General features: G+C 45.5%; 1 protein-coding gene across 1 annotated transcript in view; it reads left to right on the top strand.

The window, feature by feature from the left end:
- LOC143974849 (alcohol dehydrogenase 1-like) overlaps positions 1-25,327 on the top strand; it is a 73,072-nt gene that overhangs the window by 21,315 nt on the left and 26,430 nt on the right. The window contains exons 5-7 of the mRNA XM_077476608.1: positions 4,242-4,461; positions 17,120-17,380; positions 21,429-21,564. Coding sequence (XP_077332734.1) covers positions 4,242-4,461; positions 17,120-17,380; positions 21,429-21,564 — 617 coding nt within the window. The remainder of the gene's footprint in view (positions 1-4,241; positions 4,462-17,119; positions 17,381-21,428; positions 21,565-25,327) is intronic.

Raw genomic sequence — 25,327 nt, 5'->3', positions numbered from 1 at the left:
CTTCCTTAGACCTGGTTCACATTGATGCGATTTGGCATGTGATTTGACGTGTTAAATCGCATTCCAAATCGGCGACTATTGCTTGCACTGGAACCGTCCGAATCGGTGCGATGTCGAATTTGCCGTGCCGGACCGATTCCCAAAAGTAGTTTCTGTACTACATTTGGCAATTTCAGGTGCAATTTCAATAGACATCTGTGCAGGAACCTGCGCAGATGTCTCCTGAAATCGTCAGACTGACATGTGGGAATTAAATTTGCAGCAGTGTAAACCTGGGCTAAATTTGTTTTAATTTAAAGCTTAACTAACTAGAAAACAGACATGGAATGATTTTAAATATGATTGTATTTTCAATAGATTTACTGTCTGATTGAAGATTGAAAAGAATGTTCAATGTGCCATACACTTTACAATCATATTGATTTCTACAATCGGATTTTCATTCAAGACTGCTTAGAATCATTTTAATAAATCAATCAGTTTTGCTTGAAATGGATCAATGGCACAGTAATTTGGCCCGATTAAATAATCAGATTCTGTGAAAAATCATTTGATAATATAGTTACATATATTGCCACCATCACCTGAAAAGAAAGCAAAAACATCCTTATCTCTTTTGTATAAACTGCTAATTCCGTTAACTAAAATGTAATTGAGATGGCAGACATGTTTGAGTTTCAGCCTGGGTGGCAGATAGTGATAGACAAATCTTATTTGGTTTAATTTGTGGCACATTCTGCGAACATGTCCAAAAAAAACCACAACAGGTGAACTTTAAACATTCCCCTTTGAAGTAGATTCTCTCCAAGTTTAAGTCTAATAGCAAGGGATTGTCAGTCATACAAAATAGCATGGTGAGCTGGTCTCTGCCAGGGAAAAACGTATACCAATACAGAAAACAATCTAAAAAAAAACCTGTTTGAAATATTAAAAATGTACAATTCTTTTAAATAGCATTAAAAAAACACACAAAAAAAATGCTTAAAATTCCTAAAAAAAAACACAAAAAAAAAACATTTGGAATTTTTTTTAACTCACCTCTAAATGCCTGTTGCTAGGGGGTCCCTCATAGTCTGCCTCCTTCAGTGCCTGGGCTCCTGACGTCACTTCCCCTCGGTGCAGGAAGGGCTCAGCTCCGCCCTCTCCCTCCTGTCAGTCATCTGGGACACGTGACAGGTCCCAGATGACTGCGCGGCCAATCACAGCGCGCAGCGCCACTCGCACATGTGCAGTGGGTGCCCAGCTGTGAAGCCACAGCCGGGTGCCCACAGTTGCAATACCGGGATAGATGGCAGCGCCGAAAGGGGGGGAACGAGGACCGATGCGTGGGCTGCGATCTCAGGTAAGTAATTTATAATGAGCTAGTATGCTATGCATACTAGCTCATTATGCCTTTTCTCGCAGGGTGTATTTTTTTTTCAGAGGCTTTACTTCCTCTTTAATTCCTTTAAAACACATGTTTTGGTAATGCTTTAAATCTGCATGTGAAATGGCTAATCTGCAGGATGTATTAAAGTTAAGAAGACATTTACAAAGAGAAAATTGCTATTTACCAATAGTTTGCAGCTAATTGATATTTTCCAGTAGCTTTGTTCTGCTTACAAAAGATATCTAGAAACCTCTCTAAAGTAAGGGGACACCTGGATATCCAACATGAATAAAGTAAGGAGCTACTCGTTTAAACAAAACATGTAAGAAGTAAATAAACATACCATACATTTGACAAAGTCCATTATTTAACCACTTAAGGACCGGAAAGGATTTACCCCCTTGCTGACCAGGCCATTTTCTGCCATATGGCACTTGCGTTACTTTAGCTGACAATTGCGTGGTCGTGCAACGCTGTACCCAAATAAAATTGATGTCCTTTTTCCCCCCAAATAGAGCTTTCTTTTGGTGGTATTTGATAACCTCTGTGGCTTTTATTTTTTTCACTCTAAAAAAAATAGTACATTTTGAAAAAAAAAAATATTTTTTTATTTTCTGCTATAAAACCTACCCAAATAAAAAAAAATTAAAAATCTAATTTCTTCATCAATTTAGGCCAATATGTATTCTGCTACATATTTTTGGTAAAGAAAAAAACCCAATAAGCGTATATTGATTGGTTTGTGCAAAAGTTATAGTGTTTAAAGGTTGGGGATTGATTTATGGCATTTTTGTAGTTTTATTTACTAGTAATGAGTGATTTTTAGCAGGACTGCGACATTGCGGTGGACAGATCTGACACCTAACTGACATTTTTTTATACTTTTTTTGGGAACCAGATATATTGTTACAGTGATCAGTGCTAAAAATATGCACTCACATTGTACTTATGACACTGGCAGAAAAGGGTTAATATCAGGGGCAATCAAGGGGATGACTGTGTTCCCTGGGTGTGTTTACTAACTGTATGGGGGATGGGCTGCCTGGGACAACACAGAGATCCGTCATGGCATGGCAGAAAGACAAGATCTCAGTGTAATCCTCTTTCAGAACAGAGATCTGCCTTGTTTACTTCGGCAGATCCCCATTCTGTCACTGCGGGGAACGATCGCAGGCGGGAGGCGGACATCGAGTCTGCCGGACCTGCTAATTGGCTCCCCCCCGCTGGCCAATCGCTGCGTGCCCACAGAACCTTGTGCTTGAACCAACCTACACCTGCTGTGATTCGTGTAGTCGAGCCACCTTGCTGCAGTATAACTGGTCAACAAGAGGTTAAACATACATAAAACTCCCACAATACAAATCCACAGTCAGCCAAATCATGCAGCAATGTAGGGGGGGGGGGGGGTGTGGGGGTGCATGGCACAGCTAAATCTACCATTTAATTTTCCAGATTCATGAATCACAAATATTTACAGATTTGCGTTTGCCACAAAGCATAGATGCGAACGCAAACGTAATTTTTAGTGGCAACCAAGGCTCTGTCCATAGATATAGTGGAGGAGTAAAAGTAGCCACCCAGGGACAGGAAGTGTGCTGCTAACTGGACTACTAGTTGAAAATAAAGAGAAAAAAAAGCCTGAAAACTATTGCAGCCACTACACCAAAGGATTGGTAAGTTTTAATATATTAAATTTTTGTTTTTGGGTTTAGATCTGACAGAAACAATGAAAAACATACCATATCAATATTTTGCTCGCCCACTATCATACAGAATTAAAGTTTTTTTCTTTATTAACCAGTTCCCTACTGTTGTATTGTAAAATAACGGTGGCAGGAACTGTTCCTCCCTCCGGGTGGGCGTCATATGACGTCCTCTGCTTCCCGGCATTGTGGAGAGCACGTGCTCGCCGCATCGCTGGGGACCCGGTGCTGCTGCGATGTCTGCCGGGCACCCACAATTGCCCGGTAACAGAGGCGGGAGGTGGATCTGTGTGATCCACGTCCTGTCAGGGGAGAAGAGAACTGATTGGATGTTCCTTGTACAGAGGAACACCGATTGGTCTCCTCCCCTCATCAGTCCCATCCCCCCACAGTTAGATTCACTCCCTAGGGCACACATTTAACCCCTGCAGCCCCCCCTAGTGTTAACCCCTTCCCTGCCAGTCACATTTATACAGTAATCAGTGCATTTTTCATAGCACCAATCGCTTTATAAATGTGAATGTACCCAAAATAGTGTCAAAAGTGTCCGATGTGTCCGCCGCAATGTCACAGTCATGATAAAAATCGCAGATCACCGCCATTAGTAGTAAAAAATAAAAAATAAAAAAAATAATAAAAATGTCAAATCTATCCCTCATTTTGTAGACGCTATAACTTGCGCAAACCGACCAATAAACGCTTATTGGGGGTTTTTTTTACCAAAAATATGTAGAAGAATACGTATCAGCCTAAACTAAAAAATGGGATATTTATTATAGCAAAAAGTAATAAATATTGTTTTTTTTTTTTAAATTGACGCTCTTTTTTTGTTTATAGCACAAAAAATAAAAAATGCAGAGGTGATCAAATACCACCTAAAGAAAGCTCTATTTGTGGGGAAAAAATTATCAAATTTTAATTTGGGTAAAACATTACATGACCGCGTAATTACGCTGTTACAGGAGGTGACAAGTGGCCACAGACAGTAATAAACACCTGAAAGGGTTCTTATTCTTACCTACTGCACCCAAAACTACAAACAAAAGTTTTGGCTAGAGTGAATCTTTAACTCTAAAAGTTTGTTCTGTGAGTAAAGTATAAAACCCCATTGCACATGTAAATGAGAAATGGTTTATGACTCTTTGTTTTCTATATCATTTTAAATAAAGCTTCAATGAACCGCAGACTGTACTGCTTGACAAGACATCAAGGTTTTCTTGCAAGGGAAAAGTTGTGGATCATTTTGCATGGACCAGCACCTTTTCGGAATATATTGTGATGCCGGCTGGGGCTGTTGCAAAGATAGATGACAGAGCACCCATGGAGAAGGCTTGTCTTTTCGGATGTGGTTTTCCCACCGGATATGGAGCAGCTGTTAATACTGCCAAAGTAAAATTTATCAATGTTTAGACCTACATACAACCAATATTCACCCATGGGACTTTAAATAGGGCATAATACAAAAGTTATAAAATGTCAATCGATTGTACAAGAATTTGACACATAAATGTATAAAGTACACATAAAAAAAGTGTTTGGCATATCAACCCAATGGGTTATACATAACAATATATAATGTATAAAAATATACCAAAGTACCAAAAACCAACCTAGTGTTTGCAAAGGTGAGTGATGATTTTCCAACCAAATAGATCATGATCACAAAGAATCTCTCTTGAGATCTTTTCTACAATGTTTAGACCTGTTTGATTTACCGTGGAGGAGATTTATTAAAACTGGAGATTGCAAAAAGTTAGGGTTAAGCAGGGCTGGTGCAAGGATATTTGACACCCTAGGCAAAACCTCATATCTGATTGTGTAGTACAGTCTCCTGTCATCACTGACACTTCCAGATCTATGACAGCCATCACTACACAGATGTGACAGGCAGGGCAAAAGGGGCAGCTGCCCTAGGCCCTGTCATTGTTGTGGGGCCCAAAAATGTGCCTCATACTTGCCAATTATCCCAGTTAAAATTTCCTTGTCCCTTGACGTTTTAGTCCTGTGCTGTGTCCTGATATCTCAGTGTGAAGTGCTGGTACTAATGCTGCCAATCTCTGCCCTATTGTTGTGTACAGATCACTCACCTGCAGATCCGGTGTTTACATGTAAATAACCGGCATTCATATGTAAATAGATGCGGCCAGCTGCACTGATATGTAAATAAAGGCGGCATTCATATGCATATCCTGCCCCCTGCAGTGAGGAGATGATGTGCTGTAACCTCTAGCAACCAATCAGCGAGCAGTATTACTGCGCAGTAATCTCTAGCAACCAATTAACAAGCAGAAATCATTTGCTGTAACCTCTAGCAAACAGTCAGTAAGGAGCAATGATATGCTGCAACCACTGGCAACCAATTGCAATTGCTGCCTGATCTGATACAGTAAACTGATTTTAAGTCTAGCTGCTAGTGATGGACGAACTTCCGACGGGACGTTTCGCGAACGCGAAACGCGAACGGACACAAACGTTCGCGAAAACGACCGTTCGCCGCGGGCTCCATTGACTTCAATGGGAGGCGAATTTCGCAAACCTTTAGGTCGAATTTGCGGCCACGGGGTAATTATTAGGGGGTAGCACGTAGTCCCACCACCTGGACAATAGCATAATACATGTATGAGGTGAATTTGGGATCGATAACTACAAGCATTTTTTTTTTATTTGGGAAATTGTTCTGACAATTCAGGACTATGGAGCTAATGAAGGCAATGGAGGAGAGGGAAGGTCAGGGACCAGGGTAGGCAAACAAGAGGGTGCAGGAGATACAGAGCACTGACAGCAGCACCGTAATACAGAGCACTGACATCAGCACCGTGACATACAGCGCTGACAGCAGCTCCGTGACATACAGCGCTGACAGCAGCTCCGTGACATACAGCGCTGACAGCAGCTCCGTGACATACAGCGCTGACAGCAGCTCCGTGACATACAGCGCTGACAGCAGCTCCGTGACATACAGCGCTGACAGCAGCACCGTGACATACAGCGCTGACAGCAGCTCCGTGACATACAGCGCTGACAGCAGCTCCGTGACATACAGCGCTGACAGCAGCTCCGTGACATACAGCACTGACAGCAGCTCCGTGACATACAGCGCTGACAGCAGCTCCGTGACATACAGCGCTGACAGCAGCACCGTGACATACAGCGCTGACAGCAGCTCCGTGACATACAGCGCTGACAGCAGCTCCGTGACATACAGCGCTGACAGCAGCTCCGTGACATACAGCGCTGACAGCAGCTCCGTGACATACAGCGCTGACAGCAGCTCCGTGACATACAGCGCTGACAGCAGCTCCGTGACATACAGCGCTGACAGCAGCTCCGTGACATACAGCGCTGACAGCAGCTCCGTGACATACAGCGCTGACAGCAGCTCCGTGACATACAGCGCTGACAGCAGCTCCGTGACATACAGCGCTGACAGCAGCTCCGTGACATACAGCGCTGACAGCAGCTCCGTGACATACAGCGCTGACAGCAGCACCGTAAGCAGCCCCAGGAGGAAGTCAGCACAGCACAGGGATGGTGTGATCCCCTCATAATAAGAACCCCCAGGAGGAAGTCAGCACAGCACAGGGATGGTGGGAGCCCCTCATAATAAGAACACCCAGGAGGAAGTCAGCACAGCACAGGGATGGTGGGAACCCCTCATAATAAGCAGCCCCAGTAGAAATATGACACCGCTCAACCTCTTCAAAGAGGAGGGTAGGGGCATATAGTACGGTGTGCTTTTTTGGGTCAGGGAAGTGAGCCAAATGAATTAAGAAGGTCTGTGTGCTTGATTCCAAAAATTGTTTATAGACATATACATGGTCTACTGATCACATGTGTTGAATTCCTCCGAGATCCATGCCTCATTCATTTTTAGAAATGTGAGGTAGTTAACACTGTGGTGAGCTAGGCGAGTACGCTTATCGGTCACAATCCCCCCTGCTGCGCTGAACGTCCTTTCGGACAGGACACTGGATGAGGGGCAAGCCAACAGTTCGATTGCAAATTGGGCAAGCTCTGGCCAGAGGTCAAGCCTGCCCACCCAGTAGTCTAGGGGTTCATCACTCCTCAGAGCGTCCACATCGGCCGTTAACCCAATGTAGTCGGACACCTGACGGTCTAGGCGTTCCCTGATGCTGGATCCGGATGACACCTGTCGATGGGTCGGCTGAAAGAATGACCTCATATCCGAAGTCACCAACACATCTTCAAACCGGCCTCTTCTTGCAGGCGCTGTTGGATTGGTACCCGCAAATCCTTCTCTGGGAGTGGGAATTGCTCCTCTGCCAGCGCACGCAAAAGCAGAATGCAGCATTTCTCGAAGCAAGGCCTGGAAGTGCTGCATTCTGACAGCCCTCTGCGACGGCGGTAACATTTCCGCCATTTTGTGTTTGTACCGGGGGTCTAAGTACGTTGCCACCCAGTACTGGTCCTTGACCCTCATGCTTTTTATACGGGGGTCCCTATTAAAACACTGGAGCATGAAGGCCCCCATTTGCACTAAAGTGGAAGCGGTGTGGTGGCCTGGCTCCTGCTCATCATCCAGGATAATGTCGTCCTCTTCATTCTCCTCTCCCCATCCTCGCACAACAGGGATCCCAGAAAGGTTTAAAGCATGCTCTTCTTGCTCCTGCTCATCCGCCCCGGCACCATCCTCCTCTGACTCCTCATCAGACTCCTGTTGTTGACTTGTCTCAGATAGAGTAGCCCCCCCTGGGAATTCATCCAGCATTGCGACTTCCTCATCTTCCCGCTCCTGCTCCTCCACAGCCTGATCAATGACACGACGCAATGCACGCTCCAGAAAGAAGGCATAAGGTACCATGTCACTGATGGCGCCATGGCTGCGACTGACCAGTTTGGTGATCTCCTCAAATGGCCGCAGAAGTCTGCATGTGTCGCGCATGAGCAGCCACTGGCGCGGTGAAAAAAAACCCAGCTCCCCAGAACCGTTTCTTTCGCAGAGTTCATACAGGTAGACGTTAACTGCACGTTTCTGCTGGAGCAGCCTATCAAGCATATAGAAGGTTGAGTTCCATCGCGTCGGGCAATCGCAAATAAGACGTCTGACCGGCAGATGGTGTCGCCGCTGAATGTCAGCAAGGCGAGCCATGGCCGTGTAAGATCTTCTGAAATGGGCCGAGATTTTCCTTGCCTGCCGCAAGATGTCCTGGACCCCAGGGTATTTGACAAGGAATCGCTGCACGACCAAGTTTAAGACGTGTGCCATGCACGGCACGTGCGTGATTTTGCCCTGTTTCAATGCGCTAAGCAGATTGGCACCGTTGTCACACACCACTTTACCAACTGTCAAATTGAGCGGTGTTAGCCACTCATCTGCCTGTGAACGCAAAGCTGAAAGGAGTGCCGGGCCAGTGTGGCTCTTTGCTTCCAGGCACAACAGACGCAGCACGGCATGGCAACGTCTCACCTGGCATGTGGAATAGGTTCTGGGGAGCTTGGGCGGTGCAGTGGAAGAGACGCTAGCAGCGGAAAAGGAGGAGGCAGCTGAGGAGGAGAGGGAGGAGGATGGAGTAGGAGGAGGAGAAGAAGAGTCAGGCCTGCATGCAATCCGTGGCGGTAAAACCAAATCTACACGGGTGCCACGGGTTACATGCTTGACGGCCGTCAGAAGGTTCACCCAGTGGGCAGTAAAACTGATATACCTTCCCTGCCCGTGTTTGCTAGACCACGTGTCTGTGGTCAGATGTATCTTGGCACCGACACTGTGTGCCAGAGATACATTCACTTGCCGCTGAACATGGCCATATAGCTCTGGGATGCCCTTCTCTGAGAAATACTTCCTTCCTGGGACCTTCCATTGTGGTGTTCCAATGGCCACAAATTTGCGAAAGGCCTCCGAGTCCACCAGTTTATATGGCAGTAGTTGGCGGGCTATGAGTTCTGACAAGCCAGCCGCCAACCGTTGGGCAAGAGGGTTATCCGGCGTCATCATTTTTTTACGCTCAAACATTAGGCCCACGGAAGCCTGCCTTTTTGCAGAAAAATGTGAGCTTGGCGTGATGGAAGGTGGAGTGGAGGACAATTGTGAGGAGAGAGGAGAAGGAGAAGTAGAAGACGAGGCTGGACGGTGAGAGCCTGCAGTGTGGCTTTGTGTGTTCCGTTGCTCCCACTGGGCTCGGTGATGGCTGCTCATGTGCCTTCTTAAGGCGGTCGTCCCTAGGTGAGTATTGGGCTTACCGCGACTAACGCGTTGACTGCAAAGATTGCAGATGGCAACGCTATTGTCAGCAGCGGACACGTTAAAAAAAGCCCACACTGCGGAGCCATGTGCCGGTGTCCTGGGAGCGCCAGATGTGACCGTACATGGTCGATGACTCGCTCCTGATACATTTGCAGTCTGCTTTGTCCCTGCTGTGCAATGTAAGTCATTGCTGCTTCTCCTCCCTATCTGCTGGTCCATATCTCCCTCTGAACTCCCCTCCTCTTCCTCTCTTGTGGGCACCCACGTGACATCACTAGACACGTCATCATCAACGTCACCTTCCCCACCGCTATAAGTAGAGTAGGCAGCAACACCGGGGACCAACCTCCTCCTTGGGCTGATCTGGGTACTGGCGTCAGACTGCTGAGTAGCGCTTGTTGCTACCTCCTCTTCCTGATCCAATACCAAGAGTGGCTGCGCATCAGAAATGTCCTCTTGATATGGATCGGAAAATAATTCCAGTGACTCAAGCGGAAGGTATGTGGTGGTGGTGGTGGTGGTCGTGTTGTTGGTGGTAGTGTCTTTGGGGGTGCACATAGCAGAGAGTGAAGAAGAGGGTGCAGATCGAGAGGATGAGGAGGGTGCAGAAGAGTAAGGCTGAGCGAGCCACTCAACCAAGTCTGGTGCATCCTTTAAAGTAATTGAACGCACCTTCTGCAACTTCCCACTTTGGCTCAAGCCTGTTGCTCCTGCCCTACCCCTACCACCCCTGCGGAAGGGCCTGCCTCTTCCTCTGCATGTCATTTTTTAAATGACCCTGTGACAAAACTCTTAGTCCCTATACCGCTGAAGGACTGCTGCAGTATAGGTGAGCGGTCAGCAGTGGTGCACGTCAACCCTATCTATTGTGGACCTATAGCGGTCCTTACAGAACAGCAGACTGTACCGCACTCAAGCCTATGTACCGTAGCACCCTATACCAAGTTACCAGTCCTTATAAGAACTTTTGTGGACCAAGCAGGTTGTGTATTAGTGTTTAGCAGACTGTACGTCAGTCCCTATACCGCTGAAGGACTGCTGCAGTATAGGGCAGCGGTCAGCAGTGGTGCACGTCAACCCTATCTATTGTGGACCGATAGCGGTCCTTACAGAACAGCAGACTGTACCGCACTCAAGCCTATGTACCGTAGCACCCTATACCAAGTTACCAGTCCTTATAAGAACTTTTGTGGACCAAGCAGGTTGTGTATTAGTGTTTAGCAGACTGTACGTCAGTCCCTATACCGCTGAAGGACTGCTGCAGTATAGGGCAGCGGTCAGCAGTGGTGCACGTCAACCCTATCTATTGTGGACCGATAGCGGTCCTTACAGAACAGCAGACTGTACCGCACTCAAGCCTATGTACCGTAGCACCCTATACCAAGTTACCAGTCCTTATAAGAACTTTTGTGGACCAAGCAGGTTGTGTATTAGTGTTTAGCAGACTGTACGTCAGTCCCTATACCGCTGAAGGACTGCTGCAGTATAGGGCAGCGGTCAGCAGTGGTGCACGTCAACCCTATCTATTGTGGACCGATAGCGGTCCTTACAGAACAGCAGACTGTACCGCACTCAAGCCTATGTACCGTAGCACCCTATACCAAGTTACCAGTCCTTATAAGAACTTTTGTGGACCAAGCAGGTTGTGTATTAGTGTTTAGCAGACTGTACGTCAGTCCCTATACCGCTGAAGGACTGCTGCAGTATAGGGCAGCGGTCAGCAGTAGTGCACGGCAACCCTATGTATTGTGGACCGATAGCGGTCCTTACAGAACAGCAGACTGTAACGCACTCAGGCCTATGTACCGTAGCACCCTATACCAAGTTACCAGTCCTTATAAGAACTTTTGTGGACCAAGCAGGTTGTGTGTTAGTGATTAGCAGACTGTACGTCAGTCCCTATACCAATGAAGGACTGCTGCAGTATAGGGCAGCGGTCAGCAGTAGTGCACGGCAACCCTATGTATTGTGGACCGATAGCGGTCCTTACAGAACAGCAGACTGTAACGCACTCAGGCCTATGTACCGTAGCACCCTATACCAAGTTACCAGTCCTTATAAGAACTTTTGTGGAACAAGCAGGTTGTGTGTTAGTGATTAGCAGACTGTACGTCAGTCCCTATACCGCTGAAGGACTGCTGCAGTATAGGTGAGCGGTCAGCAGTGGTGCACGTCAACCCTATCTATTGTGGACCGATAGCGGTCCTTACAGAACAGCAGACTGTACCGCACTCAAGCCTATGTACCGTAGCACCCTATACCAAGTTACCAGTCCTTATAAGAACTTTTGTGGACCAAGCAGGTTGTGTATTAGTGTTTAGCAGACTGTACGTCAGTCCCTATACCGCTGAAGGACTGCTGCAGTATAGGGCAGCGGTCAGCAGTAGTGCACGGCAACCCTATGTATTGTGGACCGATAGCGGTCCTTACAGAACAGCAGACTGTAACGCACTCAGGCCTATGTACCGTAGCACCCTATACCAAGTTACCAGTCCTTATAAGAACTTTTGTGGAACAAGCAGGTTGTGTGTTAGTGATTAGCAGACTGTACGTCAGTCCCTATACCGCTGAAGGACTGCTGCAGTATAGGTGAGCGGTCAGCAGTGGTGCACGTCAACCCTATCTATTGTGGACCGATAGCGGTCCTTACAGAACAGCAGACTGTACCGCACTCAAGCCTATGTACCGTAGCACCCTATACCAAGTTACCAGTCCTTATAAGAACTTTTGTGGACCAAGCAGGTTGTGTATTAGTGTTTAGCAGACTGTACGTCAGTCCCTATACCGCTGAAGGACTGCTGCAGTATAGGGCAGCGGTCAGCAGTAGTGCACGGCAACCCTATGTATTGTGGACCGATAGCGGTCCTTACAGAACAGCAGACTGTAACGCACTCAGGCCTATGTACCGTAGCACCCTATACCAAGTTACCAGTCCTTATAAGAACTTTTGTGGACCAAGCAGGTTGTGTGTTAGTGATTAGCAGACTGTACGTCAGTCCCTATACCAATGAAGGACTGCTGCAGTATAGGGCAGCGGTCAGCAGTAGTGCACGGCAACCCTATGTATTGTGGACCGATAGCGGTCCTTACAGAACAGCAGACTGTACTGCACTCAGGCCTATGTACCGTAGCACCCTATACCAAGTTACCAGTCCTTATAAAAACTTTTGTGGACCAAGCAGGTTGTGTGTTAGTGTTTAGCAGACTGTGCGTCAGTCCCTATACCGCTGAAGGACTGCTGCAGTATAGGGCAGCGGTCAGCAGTAGTGCACGGCAACCCTATGTATTGTGGACCGATAGCGGTCCTTACAGAACAGCAGACTGTAACGCACTCAGGCCTATGTACCGTAGCACCCTATACCAAGTTACCAGTCCTTATAAGAACTTTTGTGGACCAAGCAGGTTGTGTGTTAGTGATTAGCAGACTGTACGTCAGTCCCTATACCAATGAAGGACTGCTGCAGTATAGGGCAGCGGTCAGCAGTAGTGCACGGCAACCCTATGTATTGTGGACCGATAGCGGTCCTTACAGAACAGCAGACTGTACTGCACTCAGGCCTATGTACCGTAGCACCCTATACCAAGTTACCAGTCCTTATAAAAACTTTTGTGGACCAAGCAGGTTGTGTGTTAGTGTTTAGCAGACTGTGCGTCAGTCCCTATACCGCTGAAGGACTGCTGCAGTATAGGGCAGCGGTCAGCAGTAGTGCACGGCAACCCTATGTATTGTGGACCGATAGCGGTCCTTACAGAACAGCAGACTGTAACGCACTCAGGCCTATGTACCGTAGCACCCTATACCAAGTTACCAGTCCTTATAAGAACTTTTGTGGACCAAGCAGGTTGTGTGTTAGTGATTAGCAGACTGTACGTCAGTCCCTATACCAATGAAGGACTGCTGCAGTATAGGGCAGCGGTCAGCAGTAGTGCACGGCAACCCTATGTATTGTGGACCGATAGCGGTCCTTACAGAACAGCAGACTGTAACGCACTCAGGCCTATGTACCGTAGCACCCTATACCAAGTTACCAGTCCTTATAAGAACTTTTGTGGACCAAGCAGGTTGTGTGTTAGTGATTAGCAGACTGTACGTCAGTCCCTATACCAATGAAGGACTGCTGCAGTATAGGGCAGCGGTCAGCAGTAGTGCACGGCAACCCTATGTATTGTGGACCGATAGCGGTCCTTACAGAACAGCAGACTGTAACGCACTCAGGCCTATGTACCGTAGCACCCTATACCAAGTTACCAGTCCTTATAAGAACTTTTGTGGAACAAGCAGGTTGTGTGTTAGTGATTAGCAGACTGTACGTCAGTCCCTATACCGCTGAAGGACTGCTGCAGTATAGGTGAGCGGTCAGCAGTGGTGCACGTCAACCCTATCTATTGTGGACCGATAGCGGTCCTTACAGAACAGCAGACTGTACTGCACTCAGGCCTATGTACCGTAGCACCCTATACCAAGTTACCAGTCCTTATAAGAACTTTTGTGGACCAAGCAGGTTGTGTGTTAGTGATTAGCAGACTGTACGTCAGTCCCTATACCAATGAAGGACTGCTGCAGTATAGGGCAGCGGTCAGCAGTAGTGCACGGCAACCCTATGTATTGTGGACCGATAGCGGTCCTTACAGAACAGCAGACTGTACTGCACTCAGGCCTATGTACCGTAGCACCCTATACCAAGTTACCAGTCCTTATAAGAACTTTTGTGGACCAAGCAGGTTGTGTATTAGTGTTTAGCAGACTGTGCGTCAGTCCCTATACCGCTGAAGGACTGCTGCAGTATAGGGCAGCGGTCAGCAGTAGTGCACGGCAACCCTATGTATTGTGGACCGATAGCGGTCCTTACAGAACAGCAGACTGTACCGCACCCAAGCCTATGTACCGTAGCACCCTAGACAGACCAAGTTACCAGTCCTGATAAAGAGCTTTGTGGAACAAGTGAGTTGTGAATGATTAGCAGACTGCAGCAGAAGGGCAGCAGTCAAGTATAATATTCTTTCTATATTTGGAAGAAAGAATATTATACGTGTACAAGCCTATTACCGTACCACTGATACCAGTCCTGAAAAGAACCTTTGTGGAACTAATAGTAACAGCAAGTCTTTAAAATTATCCTCACTGCCTGACACACTGCTTCCTGCCTGTCCCTATACAAATTGGCAAAAAAGAGTAGGCTGGAACGATTAGCTGGAACAGCTCTTTTGTGGACCTGATAGTAACAGCTAATGATGATGATGATGATGATGATGAAGAAAGACTAATCTGGCTGAGCTGTCCCTAAAATAGCAGCATACAGCGCTCTGTCCCTTTATCTAAACTGACAAAAGAAACTCAGGCTGCTGACCTAACACCTATACCAGTCCTGAAAAGAACTTTTGTGTACCAAATAGCTAGCGTTTTCTCTGTCCCTACTCCACACAGGATCCTTTCCCTACAGTGACAGAAGAAAGAATGTAAAATGGCCACCGGATCGGGTGTATTTATAGGTTAGGGGGAATGTCCAAGTGTCCATGAGCTGTCATGTCTCAATTGGTTGTCCTGTAACACATGATAAACGTGTCACGAAAGGTTAAAGTTCTTGTATACATTAAACACGTAAGTCCGCCGGGGCGAACGACGGAAAAAGGCGTTCGAACCCGCGGACGGCGAAAGTCGGAAATTCGCCGCGAAACGACCGCCGGGCGAACCGTTCGGCCATCACTACTAGCTGCTATTTAGTGTATGTCTCAGAGCAGGTGGAGAGTGAATTTGCATGGGAGGAGGGCCCAAGAAATTTTTTGCCCAGGGTCCACTCAATATTAAAGATGGCCCTGGTGACAGGTACACTTAGCCTCGATTCACACTATAAATTGTATTAATTCACATGAGATTCTGTGTGGTGTGATTTTGTGCCACATTGCACAAAAGTTGTGAAGCACCTATTTTGGAACTGCACTGCAACCGGATTGCATGGTCCATTTGTACCATATGATCAAGTGCAGGCAAATGCACTGTGTTTGTGACTGCATGAGGGGTCTCATTAACATTGTACTGACACCCACTGCAGATTGCAAGGGCAATGTAATTTGAATGCATTGTGGGAAATGCACATGGATGGTGTTTTTTTTCCTGCACCACGTTCTAGTGTGAACTGGCGCCAAGAGTCTGATGTATGAGGACCAGCTCTGTCTATGGTAGCAATCACCAGGCAGGATGGACAGGACAGATCCCTGGACCCCTCATCTCTGTGTACTCCAGGCCTGGCCAGTGATTGGGGATGGTAGATCAGATCAGAGATGGCTAAACAGTGATTTGTACAATCATGGAGGATTTCCAAAATACCAAAAATGTAGCAGCAATATAGAATTGCTCCTGCTAATAAAATAAGTTACCTTGTGAGATGTAACATGAATGGACCATAATATAAAAATATAATACATTTAGTAAAATCCATCTAAAAAACAATGTGTCACAATGACCAATGCCGCGTACACACGATCGGAATTCCTGCCAGAAAAAGACAGATGAGAGCTTTTCATCGGAAAATGCGACCGTGTGTATGCTCGGAATTTAGCCAGAAATTGATAGCATGTTCTCAATTTTCCAGACGGAAAAACTTTCTATCGGTAACTTCAATCGTGTGTATGCAATTCCGACATGCCAAAAAACACGCATACTCAGATTCAACTATGAGACAGAAGCTATTGGCTACTGGCTATTGAACTTCCTTTTTCTAGTCCCATCGTACGTGTTGTACGTCACAGCGTTATAAACGATCGGAATTTGATGTGACCGTGTGTAGACAAGACAGCTTGAGCCGAATTCCGTCGGGAAAACCATCAAACCTTTTTCCAACGAGAATTCCGATTGTGTGTATGCGGCATAACAAGAATAAATATTAAATATCAAATATTCTACACCGCCACTCAAGACAATGTTGTTTTAACACACAACGAGCCACTAAAAAACACACTTATTGTATGTAGGCTGGGGGAGTCACATCTGTATAGACTACCCACCTAGACTACCCTCAAAAGACAAATTTGGACTGAACCTTGACCGTTTGGGGATGTGGATGAATGCGCAAATATTTACCTGTTTGGCAAGAGCTAACATAATGTTTAATATAGGCATTACAACTGCTATTATACATGAAAGTTTCCATTGTCAGTAGTTGTTAAACAGGTTCTTAAGGCAGAAGGTTTTCTACCTTAAAACATTCTGCATTAAGGTAAAAATACTTCTGTATTCTGCGCCCCCCCTTATACTTACCTGAGCCCAATGTCGATCCAGCGTTGTGCATGAGAGCAGCATTGCTGCTCTCCTCACAGGCTCAGCCATTGGCTCCAGCTGCTGTCAATCACAGCTAGCGAGGAAGAAGTAAGGGGTTGGGCCGAGCCATACTCCGTGTGTCAATAGACACACACAGAGTGGCTCGGGAGTGATCCTGCATGAGTATCCCCATAGCAAGCAGTTTGCTATGGGGGCACTCAGCAGGGGGAATGTGCCAGGAGCGGAGTGGAACCCTAGAAAAGGTCCAGGGCTGATCTGTGCAAAACTTGTAGGTAAGAAGACCATGTTTGTTTGTTTTACCTTTACAATCACTCTAATGTGATACTAAACTCTGGTTTAAAAAAGATATATATGTATTTGGTTCATTATATTGCTTTCAGCCTCCTAAAAAAATGTGGAATTATAAGGATGATTGTAACATATAATATAATACAATACATTGTAATATATAATAAAATTCCAATTTCCACCTACCATCCTAAACAATTAGTTAAGTACTTTATCCTATTACATTGACATGAATCAGTTTTAACAAATCTAAAAGCAATATTATCAACTTTATTTAATAGGTGGAGCCTGGTACTACTTGTGCTGTATTTGGATTGGGTGCCATTGGGCTGTCAGCCATTATTGGATGTAAAGTTTCTGGAGCATCAAGAATTATTGCTATAGATATAAACAGCAGCAAGTTTGAAAAGGCAAAGCTGTTTGGAGCCACTGACTGCATCAATCCCAAAGATTTTAGCAAGCCAATCCAGGAGGTGATCAAGGAAATGACAGGAGATGGAGTGCATTATTCATTTGAATGCATTGGCAGTACAGAAGTTATGGTATGTAGTTTTAAATTTAATATATCATTACCAATCCTATGCACTGATTCATTTGTAAGGCTTTTTGACTCCTTGGGTTTCAAGTCCTACTGCATAGAAGGCATGATTTTCATACACTGCACTGATTATAGCCAAAAAGCCGGTAGCAGCTGTATGCAGTTTAAAAAATATATAATATTTAGCTGTAATTTCACCTTACACCAGTGGTTCTTGACGTGCATCTGGTTGATGGCTGCATCCACTGTCCAGAAACAGAGGAATTATCCTCTTATTTTTAGGATATGTGACAGAATGAGATATGTGGTTACTTTCTGTTCTAATAAGGGCAAAATGTTTCATCTCTATATGAGGAAAAAGCTAATAGTTGGCCAATCTCCATGGAAGATATTATGAATGCAATGTAGGGCTGTTACTGATTACTTTACTCACATAAAGATGATAAAACCACAGCATGTAAAGCCGACAATTGTGTTAGTACCAAAGGGCAGCAGTGGGTGAGGTCATGCGTAGCTCCTCCCCCATAAGCGTTACGTTCAATCAGAACTTCAACGTCACCGAACTCCTCCCCCTTCCCTTCATTAGCAGACGGAGGCACTTGGGGAAGGGGGAGGAGTCCAGTGACGTCGATGTCCATGACGTCACCGGATCTTCGACAGACCTCCCTGAAGACCTGGAAACCGGCGGAGAGGTGAGTACAGATCAAAAGAATTTTGATCGATCAAAAAAATTAATCGAGGAATTCATCTTTAATTTCCCCAGCCCTAATACAATTATATCTTTCAAGCAGCTTAAAGCTGAACTACAATCTCATCTTCATTTAGGACTGTGAGCTTCTCACAGTGTGCATGGCTGAAGGATGTCCAACATTCTCCAGTCATTCCTTCCCCAGGCTTAGCGCCCATGGCCCACACCTTTCATTTATTGGATGTCAGTTTTTTCAATCATGGAGGCTCATCATATGTGGGCACTACCTAGGAAGGTTCACCTATCCAGACTGACATCAACCTATTGAGGCTTTTCGATATTTACTTAACTTCTCCCAAGAACCAGTCTTCTGCTTGCATCAGGGCTGATGGCATTTTAGTGGAGTACTGGACAGGTTCCAGTGATGTTTTCTGGAAGCGAATAAGCAAAAATGACTGGGAAACTCACAAATGCTTTTTTTCACTACTACATTTCCTTTATTCTGGCTTAAAAACATGACAAATGCAAGCATTTATAGGTTTGATGAAAGTATAACACTTTGGTAGGTAAAAATACCTTTATTTAGAGAGGTCTATGCATAAGAACAAAAGTGGGAGAAAAGAGGAAAAGGGAAAATCAGCTCCCAGCTGTCTGCAATCAGCTATGGCAAAAGGTACAGTATTTGCCCACAGAACAAATTTATAGAAACAAGGTTCCTATGAATATTACTCAGTTATATACTGCATCTGGGTATATGTAGTACTGGAACTGTGAACTAAAGAAGCTTTAAAAGCTGGATTATGAGCTATTACCATATTTCAAATGTGGTAAGTTATCCACTAGAAAGAGCATGGTAGAGTCATTTTGGTCTAGTCCAAATGTAAATGAAAGTGGTTATGGGCAAAATTGCCAGAAAGTTGTATGGAAGACACAGACCAAATTTTTGAAATCAGATAAATGTGATTCTTGGAGGCCAGTACCCCAGACAGAATAAACTGGGCTAGAATTACAGAAGAGAAAGTAAATGGAGGCACCTTTCTGCTTTCGAGATTTGTATCTTCATGTGCCCTAACAATGTAATTAGGGCTACTTTATATGGCTAATGTAAAAAGACTGTTCAGTGTAATGTAGTAATTGAAACAAAACACTTTACTATAAAATAGCAAATATAAAAGCAATTCAAAAGTAAGAATGATTTAATAGTAATTACCCAGCAATGGAGTGGAGGCAAAGAGCAACTTCTGTGTCAATTTTTGGAAATCAGAAAGTAAGTGGAGGCAAAATCAAAAATGTATACAATAATCTTGTGAATTGATATTTACATAAACTGTAAATAGACTACTGTAAAAAAAAAAAAAAATTATATGATAACACAGATTGTAAATTCAGCAGATAAATGTGATAAAAGTTTAAATGGATATACAGTAAGGATGAATACCCTTTTTTTAACTGCTTATCCATTTTTAATTAATCTAAGTAAGTCTTGCTGGTTAAAACAGAGCATGGTGCAATGACAAAAGGAAATTACAGTAAATTCTAGAGGTTCAATAAATACAACACACTTCACCTGTGCTTACAGTAATATGAAGATATATAAAAATGTGTACACACAAGAAAAAGCAGCTAGAACAGCTCACTGGTAATGAACCAACAGTGCTTTTACATGAACACACAGAATAAAGTCCTTCTCAGTAAGATGCACCATACCCAAAAGGGCACCTGATGTCTTTAGCTTTATCAACATAGGGAACTCCACCATAGAAGGGCCTCAGATCATGTGGGGTTTAGGGATTGGATAAAAAAAACGCTTTGTTGTGCAGTATTGCTGAAACTCTAGGCCGTAGATCACAGGAACGTCATCCTCTATATCAGTTTACTAGGTGAATCCTCCAAGTAGTATGATCCCACACTGAGTGTCAGTGTGGGATCCTACTGCAGGGAAGATTTGTCTAGTATGGTGATATAGAGGATGACACGCCTGTGATCTATAGCCTGGAGTTTCAGTAATGGTGCACAAAGAAGTATTTTTTTTAACCTATTCCTAAACCCCACATGATCTAAGGCCCTTCTAGGTGGAGTTCCCTATGTTGATAAGGCTACCTAAATCAGGTGACCTTGTGGATATGGTGGCTTGGAGCTGAGTTTAATTAAACGTGGTTGACTGCTTTATACAGAGTGGTCCACCACTGAAGGTAAGGGTCAGTGTGTGCTTTGCTATTGGTGGAGGACGTTTTACAGCACTTCCTGAGTGTGGAAATTGCACACGTTGGATTCTGTATTTCAAATTTTTTATATATATATATATATAGTTGCATAGTTACATAGTAGGTGAGGTGGATAAAAGACACAAGTCCATCAAGTCCAACCTATGTGTGTGATTATATGTCAGTATTACATTGTATATTCCTGTATGTTGCGGTCGTTCAGGTGGTTATCTAATAGTTTTTTTTTTAAATTATGGATGCTCCCTGCTGAAACCACCGCCTGTGGAAGGGAATTCCACATCCTTGCTGCTCTTACAATAAAGAACCCTCTATGCAGTTTAAGGTTAAACCTCTTTTCTTCACATTTTAATGAGTGGCCACAGGTCTTATTAAACTCCCTTTCATGGAAAAGTTTTAACCCTATTGTGAGGTAGTATGGTATTTGTAAATTGAAATCATATTCCCTCTTAAGCGTCTCTTCTCCAGAGAGGATAAGTTCAGTACACGTAACCTTTCTTCATAACTAATGTCCTCCAGTCCCTTTATTAGTTTTGTTGCCCTACTTTGTACTTGGTCCATTTCCAGCACATGCTTTCTGAGGACTAGTGCCCAGAACTGGACAGCATACTCCAGGTGTGGCTGGACCAGAGTCTTGTAGAGTGGGAAAATGATCGCTTTATTTCTTAAGTTAATCCTCTTTTTTAATGCATGCCAATATTCTGTTTGCTTTGGTCCATGCCAACAGACCTTACTTTTTACAGTAAACGTTTTTGGGGAACAAATGCTTTTGCAATATCCAGATACACCACATCTACGGGCCTTCCTTTATCTAGATGGCAGCTCACCTCCTCATAGAAGGTTAATAGATTGGTTTGACAAGAACGATTCTCCATGAATTCATGCAGATGACTGCTAATGATACAGTTTTCATGACTAAAATCTTGTATATAGTCCCTTTTAATACCTTCAAAGAGCTTGCATAGTATTGCTGTTAGGCTAAATGAGCAGGACTTTTTTTTGAGGTTCGGCATTTTACCATTTTACATTTTTTTTTTTCTAGAACTAGAACTAGGACACCTATGTTGGTAAAAGTAATTTATAGGTACTTAACTTATTTTAAAGTCATGTCAGCCTGATTTCTATTTTCCTTTTGGTACTAGAAAGCAGCACTGGAGTGTACTCATCCAGGATATGGAACCAGTGTGGTAATAGGAGTAGCTCCCCAGGATGCAAAGATCACATTTGATCCTCTTCTGCTTCTCACAGGACGTACATGGAAAGGCAGTATATATGGAGGTACAGTTTACTATAAGACACCTATTTGTCATTGTTTTGCACTGTATTAAATGATAGGAATACTTTGAAGGTTTCAAAAAGGTGCTGGTACTTCAGCACTGATTAAGTTGGAATAACGAGGATACAAGCTCATTGTCCCTGGCAAGACTGCTTACATAAAGCAAAGATCCCCTACAATGGGTACCAAGATTGTCATTAAAACCATAAGATACAACAGGTGTACCACGCGAAGCAGGTGGTTGAGTACAAAATGCTTTATTGGTTCTTTAGCAAGATCATACCAAACAGGCATCAGTTCTTCATTTGTTAATTGGTTTTATGGCCATATACTGTATGTATGTCATGACTATAGTATGACTGATGTACCTCAGCTGCTGTACCATCCACCCAACTCCGTACCTTGCCCCTTCCCATTAAATGAGACCACACCTTCTTTTATTGGAGTATTTAGTGGCCGTAGCAGCCTCTTTATTAATCAAAATAATAATTTAACATGTAACAAAAATATCAACAAAACATCATTTAACTTCAAAACCCCGAGCTCGTTAGTCATCTCCAGGAAATTCCCCCTCCCCACCCCATTAGCATATCGATCCAAAACAAGCACTGCGGTAATATTCCTTTAACTAGGCCTCAAGCTGACATGCTAGCTCAAAGACACCCAACTCTTTTACCGCAGTGCACCCATTCACCATCTGCCATATCAACCCTCACTATATGGCATATCATCAACGAGCCCATATCTCCAATGGGTCCCGCATCAACTTCTCTGTGGGGAGGGGTTATCTTCCTGTACCTGCATCGACCAACACCCGCCAACCGCTACGACATCCAACACCGTAAACCTGAAAAAGAAAATGAGTTAGCCCGTCCTCCCCCCCTAAAGCCTCCATTAGAACCACTCCGTCCAATGTAAGGGAGGGAGGGTGGGAACTTCCTTTCACCAACTGGATGCTGGGGCGTAGAGCGCGCACGCATCCTCGTGCTAGCTCCGCCCCCCAGCTATATCGGCCAATCGCTGCCAGTCCACTCTTCTCATGCCAGCCCTGCTCCTACACTCCGTTCGTCTACGGGCTGTGCTTGACTATAGTATGACTGATGTACCTCAGCTGCTGTACCAACCACCCAACTCCGTACCTTGCCCCTTCCCATTAAATGAGACCACACCTTCTTTTATTGGAGTATTTAGTGGCCGTAGCAGCCTCTTTATTAATTAAAATAATAATTTAACATGTAACAAAAATATCAACAAAACATCATTTAACTTCAAAACCCTGAGCGCATTAGTCATCTGCAGGAAATTCCCCCTCCCCACCCCATTATCATATCGATCTAAAACAAGCACTGCGGTAATATTCCTTTAACTAGGCCTCAAGGTGACATGCTAGCTCAAAAGACACCCAACTCTTTTACCGCAGTGCACCCATTCACCATCTGCCATATCAACCCTCACTATATGGCATATCATCAACGAGCCCATATCTCCAATGGGTCCCGCATCAACTTCTCTGTGGGGAGGGGTTATCTTCCTGTACCTGCATCGACCAACACCCGCCACCGCAAGCAAGGATAACACCTTATCCTTGTGAGCACCGCCACACCTTCAAGGCACGCTCCACCCCATCCTGTATGCCCAAAGCCCACAAATCAGTGCCCACATCATTGAGGTGCACACCATCCTCTTTTAGGTACCGCCACGTCTCCACCTCCAACTCCAAATGCCGGACCGCCAACCCCCCATTGCGTGCCACAAAACGACTGACCTCCTGATTAATCTTTCTGCGGGCCTTGTTAATTTTGTCCACAGACCTGGCAAACCGCCACTTGGTTCTGGCTATAAGGTCAGACCACACTATAATCATGTTGGGGAAGGCCGCCCTAAGTCGCAAGAAATCATATTTGATGTCCTGCGTAACATCCAACTTGGTGCGGAGGCCCAAATCATTGCCCCCTGCATGTAACACTAAAACATCTGGGGCCCTGTCAAACCCCGCAAAACGGCACACTTCGTGCACCATTCTGCTCCATAGCATGCCTGGAAACCCAAACCATTTGACACACGCCTCAAGTCTGGATATCCCTATCTGTCTGCCCTCTGGCCTAACATCACCCCTCCTGGCTCCCCAGCAGACGTATGAATGGCCCAAAATCCAGACCAATCCTGGCGCTGCATCTGAAAGAAAGTAAAAACACATACCCAAATCACAGTAACTGCACATGTGTAACACAGACCCATGCCAACACGTCCCCTAGCTCCCCCGGCTAAACAGCCACCAACTCAGGCCGCACATAAGATTTAAACCTCCGAGACTCCCAGCGGCCAATCCTCTTAACCGCCTCCTCGTCCATACCCCACCTTACCGCCTCCGTCGCAGCCCCAATCCGGAAAGAGTGTGAGGAAAACTTTTCCCCTTCCAAACCCAATGCCTTCAGGCATTTGCGAAAGACCCCTATGAACTGGTATCTCGATAAAAACTCCCCATTCCCATGTAGCAACAATGGGCCCGGACAATCCGGCCGAGCGTTCAAAAATTCCCTCAAAACCAAGACCGGGCAAAGCTTGCACTCAGGAATCGCGAACACCACGACTTCCTTCCCTTTGCCCTCCTGATCCGTCTTAGATCTCCGTATCCGCATGCGCACCCGGTCATCCCTGCAGTACACCTCATCAAAAAACAAACCCCCCGGCCCCTTCTTAGAAGGGCTGACCAATTCCCCCAATACGAAAAGCACCAAAAAACACCAACACAAACACGGCCTTGAATAACACCCTCTCATAATCCAACAAACACACAACCCCCAACCGAGTACAAAGTCTACCCAACAACTCGAAGGACCCCGGTCTCCTGTCATCCTTCACCTGTCTCCCCTTCCGATAGCCCTTCAGAGCCTGCCTCACCCAAAAGTCTTTGGTGAAGTCCTGCTTCCCTCTCAGCTTGAACCAAAAAGCCAAACCGGCCAATTTCTGCCCCATCCGGGAAACCGAAACCCCCTGCTCCATGTTCCGGGATACAAAATAGATCACCATCAGCCTCCTGTCCCACACTTCCGCTCCTACCTGCAACCCCAATGCCTCCCATTCTGCCCATATTTTCTCGTACGCCGACCAAGTGGTTCGGCCAACGCAATCTTCCACAACTCCTCCGGGCAGGGTGCCCCACGAACGTCCGCCAACGGAGCCAGCTCCCGGAATCTGTCCCACTGTGCGTCAGCCACAACATTCTCCACCCCAGGTAAGTGCACCGCATGTATAAAGATGTTCAATTGCATGCATCGCAGTACCAAATGTCTCAGCAGTCTAACCACCGGCGGCGACGCCACAGACACTCGGTTGAGGACTTGCACCACACCCAAATTGTCCACATGGAAGCGAACCTTCCGATCCCGCAAGGATTCCCCCCAAAGTTCCACTGCAAGCACCACTGGAAAGAGCTCCAACAGCACCATGTTACGCAGCAACCCCCCACCTTTCCATGCAGCCATGGGCCCGCACTCCATTTTCCTCGGAAATAGGCCCCGAAACCCGTGGACCCCGCCGCATCCGTGTAAAGCTCCAAATCAAAATTGCTCACCGGCCCGGCCATCCAGAGCGCCCGACCGTTGAAAAGTTCCAGGAACACATGCCAAATCCGTAGATCCTCCCGATGATCCTTCGACAGACTCACAAAGTGTCTTGGAGAATCCACCCCCTCGTACTGGCCGCCAGCCTCCTACTGAAGACCCTACCCATGGGTATGATCCTGCATGCGAAATTCAATTTTCC

Source organism: Lithobates pipiens, unplaced genomic scaffold (genome assembly GCF_037356315.1).
Source record: "Lithobates pipiens isolate NorthernLeopardFrog02 unplaced genomic scaffold, aLitPip1_a1.2 Scaffold_13, whole genome shotgun sequence".
Lineage (NCBI taxonomy): Eukaryota > Metazoa > Chordata > Amphibia > Anura > Ranidae > Lithobates > Lithobates pipiens.
Note: the sequence above shows the minus strand (reverse complement) of the source record. Positions and strands in the feature narration are given on the sequence as shown.